Consider the following 3354-nt stretch of genomic DNA (forward strand, 5'->3'; position numbering starts at 1 on the left):
CCCTGAGAGGGAGGAACTGTCGGCGCTGTGGGTCGGGCTGGAGTTGCTGTAGAAACCACTGGAAGCTGTACTTCCGTTTGGACTGGCGCTTTCGACATCAATGAGGTCATCTGCTGATGTACGGAAACGCAATAACATATTAACAAGCCGCTTTTAACAATATCCCAGCAATATCACGGTGGGGAACACAAGAATTGGGCTTCACGTACCGTATCCACCGTATCCATGTAGGGTCTCCAGCATGACGGCCGAACGCTAAGCTACCCCACCCCCTTAAAAGCAGTGGTGTGTATACTAGGATAATATTATTTATTCGTAGTAGTACATAGTATACTGTCTCTTGGTGTAAAGCATACATGAATGAATCAACCAATTCATCAGTTAATACATAAATAATTACAGTAAATTGAGAACATAATTTCTTTGACAGAATATTAGTATGTTACAGGTTCTTGATCCCTGTATGTGTAATACGACAATCTTACCATAAGCATCGCTTGATGATGGAAGCGTGCTCGTCTTCAGAATCCGGACATCCAGTTGTTCTACGTGTGATGGACACAGGCTAATCGGTAGGCGGATGGTAGGGGGCGTGTCTGTACGGGTCTGGAGACTGAGGGGTAACTCAGGGTAGGACTGGAGGTGGTGAAGACTGACAGGAAAAGCAGGAATTTCACATCTTTCGATTTTGTTTTGAAGGTAACATCTGTAAGGGTGACTGAGCTTTCCATCTACTTTGCATGTCTGCGGAGACTCTGGTATCTGACAACGAAGAAGATGTTCAAGTTTGAGGCCTCCGAATCCTTGGGGATTGGTCGTTGCTATGAAGCCTTCACATGCTGCTTCTGGTTTGGTTAATGAAGTCCTGTCTGTGATGCTGGGCTCTGAGGTCTGGACGTCATCTGACTTCATGATGTCCTCGATGGAGAATGGAACACGGCGTCTGGGAGGCGCTCTCTGTGCCTCTGAGGACAACGTATTCGTGGGACCTTGGAACACACTTCCAGATGGAGTCGGAACAGCCTCGGGCACAACCTGAAACGTAATAACGAAGGCAGATGCTATATTCACAGGTGTACGGGTATGCTTTGGTCAATGCCAATCTCGATTACCCGACTAAATAGTTTCCATTGGGCGTGAGCATGTCCTGACTCACAGGAAGCAGTTACAATGTCAGTAGTCAGCCTTGTAAACAATCAACCAGCACCACAATTTCAGATTTTACGCAAACCGAATGCATCAATTTCAAGGATGGAATGTGCTCTCTCTACTTACTATGGGCAGATAGATATATGAAGTGGAAAGGTAAAAGGTATAATACAAGAAATTGCATGAGTAACGATAGTCTAGGAAGTCTACAGACATGTATTATATTAAACATCAAAACTTTCAAAAGAAACAATTTTCAGTGAAAGGTGTTACAGGTTGAGACATAACATACTTGAATAAAACTACCATACAGGCACAAAATGAAATTCAAGATTTTCCGCATTTAATGTGTGTTGTACGCGACATGCAAATAGGTGTTATTGAATTCTGACGCAACATGTTTCTGTATCACATCTCATGACATGTTAACTTATTTCAATGTAAACCATTCACTTTTCTTTGCATTAACACTTATGAGCACGGGATTTGCGTATGGGGCTGTGTAGTTGAGCTGTATAGTTGAGCTGAATAGTTCAGCTATGGCTTACAACATATTCATGTGTGTACCTGTGTAGAATCCATTTTGGTAGATCTGTATTCAATATATTCAAGATGCTTCAGGACAGACAGGAGGTGCTATAAAGACCAAGGAGAACTATCCTAGCATTTTATAGTGATGAGTGAGTTCACTTGTCGTCTCCCTCAGACAAAGGGACAGACTGGGGAAGGATTAAATGATCACAGTGACATGACGTCTCAATCAGCAGCAGCATCTGTAAAAAACATCTAATCATTGCCTGTATGCGTAGAGGGTTCATTCCCCGGGAAGACGACAACAAATCCGTGGAGCATGCAAGGATTTTGTGTGATTTTAAGCACAGGGATGATACTAAATTGTTAACCGGTAAATAAATGAAATACTCCCACGAACCATTATTTACACCCCTTAAAATACATATCACATTTTTATTCGATATACATTGAATGTCATTATTTTCATGGAAAGTATATTTTTACAAGATAGCATTGAATGTCCACAGTATTAAATACATATAGATATACATTTTTCATAATATGAATTAATTAATTACATGTAAATTATAAACAATAACACCACAATTATTTATACACCATCCACAATTAAGAAGCATTTATTAATGTAAACATCACACATGAATGAAAATTCCTCTCACACTCACCTTTATGTCATTATTTACCGGTCCGTGGTTATGTTGGCCAGGACGTTTGGTGATGATGTCGTCAACTGTAGAAATAGTTGAAGTGCAGTTCTTGTCTAGGCACATCCATGACGTCCACGATGCAGCATTGCGTTTGCGATTCACTCTAAACTTGTATCCATCTGCACAGAGATACCTCCCTCTACGTGAAGTTGGAATGAACTTGTACTCTAACTGCTCATTTGCCATTTCGAAGGTGATGTATTGGGTTGCGGATAAGCAGGATATATACCCATAATAATTAGTGAGTAAATATTAACACATAATCAGTGAACTAAAATCAGTGTCAAAGGCAATCAGTTAGTAGTGAGTTGAAATCAATCAATGCCAATGAATAAGCAGTGAGTTGATATCATGTCAATAAACACCGATCTCGTTATGCAGTTCAGTTTATAGTATAACCCACCTCTCTAATCCATTGAAACAACATATGTCTACCTCGGCGAAACATCAAAGGATTTTCACAGTAATACCAAATGTCGTCTTCCCGGGAAGATACCACGTAAATATGCAGATAGGGGAAAATGGCGGTAAAATGCATGTTTAATCCCTTTTCTAGAATTAAGTGAGTAGGAAAAGAGAAATAATATTTCATCAATTCCTTATACATCGAAGCATTCATAAAATGTATACTTTCTTTGTAACATACGTTTCATATTAATAGTTCCGCCATACATCTCTTTTAATTGGGTTGTTATATATAGGTACTTTTAATATGGTGGAATTATTTATAAACTGATTACAGGGATGGACTGTTTTAATATACCCCCTTGCCTTGTCACCTGTAAGTGCCAGTTATAGCATCTGTTTGACAGTGACAGCAGTGAGCTATAATTAGAAACAAGAGTATGGGTCATGTGATGGGTCATGTGACTGGTCATGTGACGGGGAGTTGAGGCGAGGCGAGCCACGGGCAGGGGTGAGAGGGAGGTCGGCCGAAGCAAAAAGATGCTAACGTTCGGGCATA

General features: G+C 40.5%; 1 protein-coding gene across 1 annotated transcript; it reads right to left on the bottom strand.

Moving 5' to 3' along the window:
• Positions 1-731: 731 nt before the first annotated feature.
• On the bottom strand, positions 732-2608 carry LOC124273173. The gene is made up of 3 exons (XM_046708389.1): positions 2349-2608; positions 841-1035; positions 732-803 (listed from the first exon to the last, which is right to left on the bottom strand). The coding sequence occupies exons 1-3, from the start codon at positions 2574-2576 to the stop codon at positions 732-734; spliced, it is 495 nt and encodes a 164-aa protein (XP_046564345.1). The 5' UTR covers positions 2577-2608.
• Between the last annotated feature and the right edge of the window lie 746 nt (positions 2609-3354).

The sequence above is a fragment of the Haliotis rubra genome, unplaced genomic scaffold (assembly GCF_003918875.1).
Source record: "Haliotis rubra isolate DU_JTF1 unplaced genomic scaffold, ASM391887v1 Scf1774, whole genome shotgun sequence".
In the NCBI taxonomy this organism is placed as follows: domain Eukaryota; kingdom Metazoa; phylum Mollusca; class Gastropoda; order Lepetellida; family Haliotidae; genus Haliotis; species Haliotis rubra.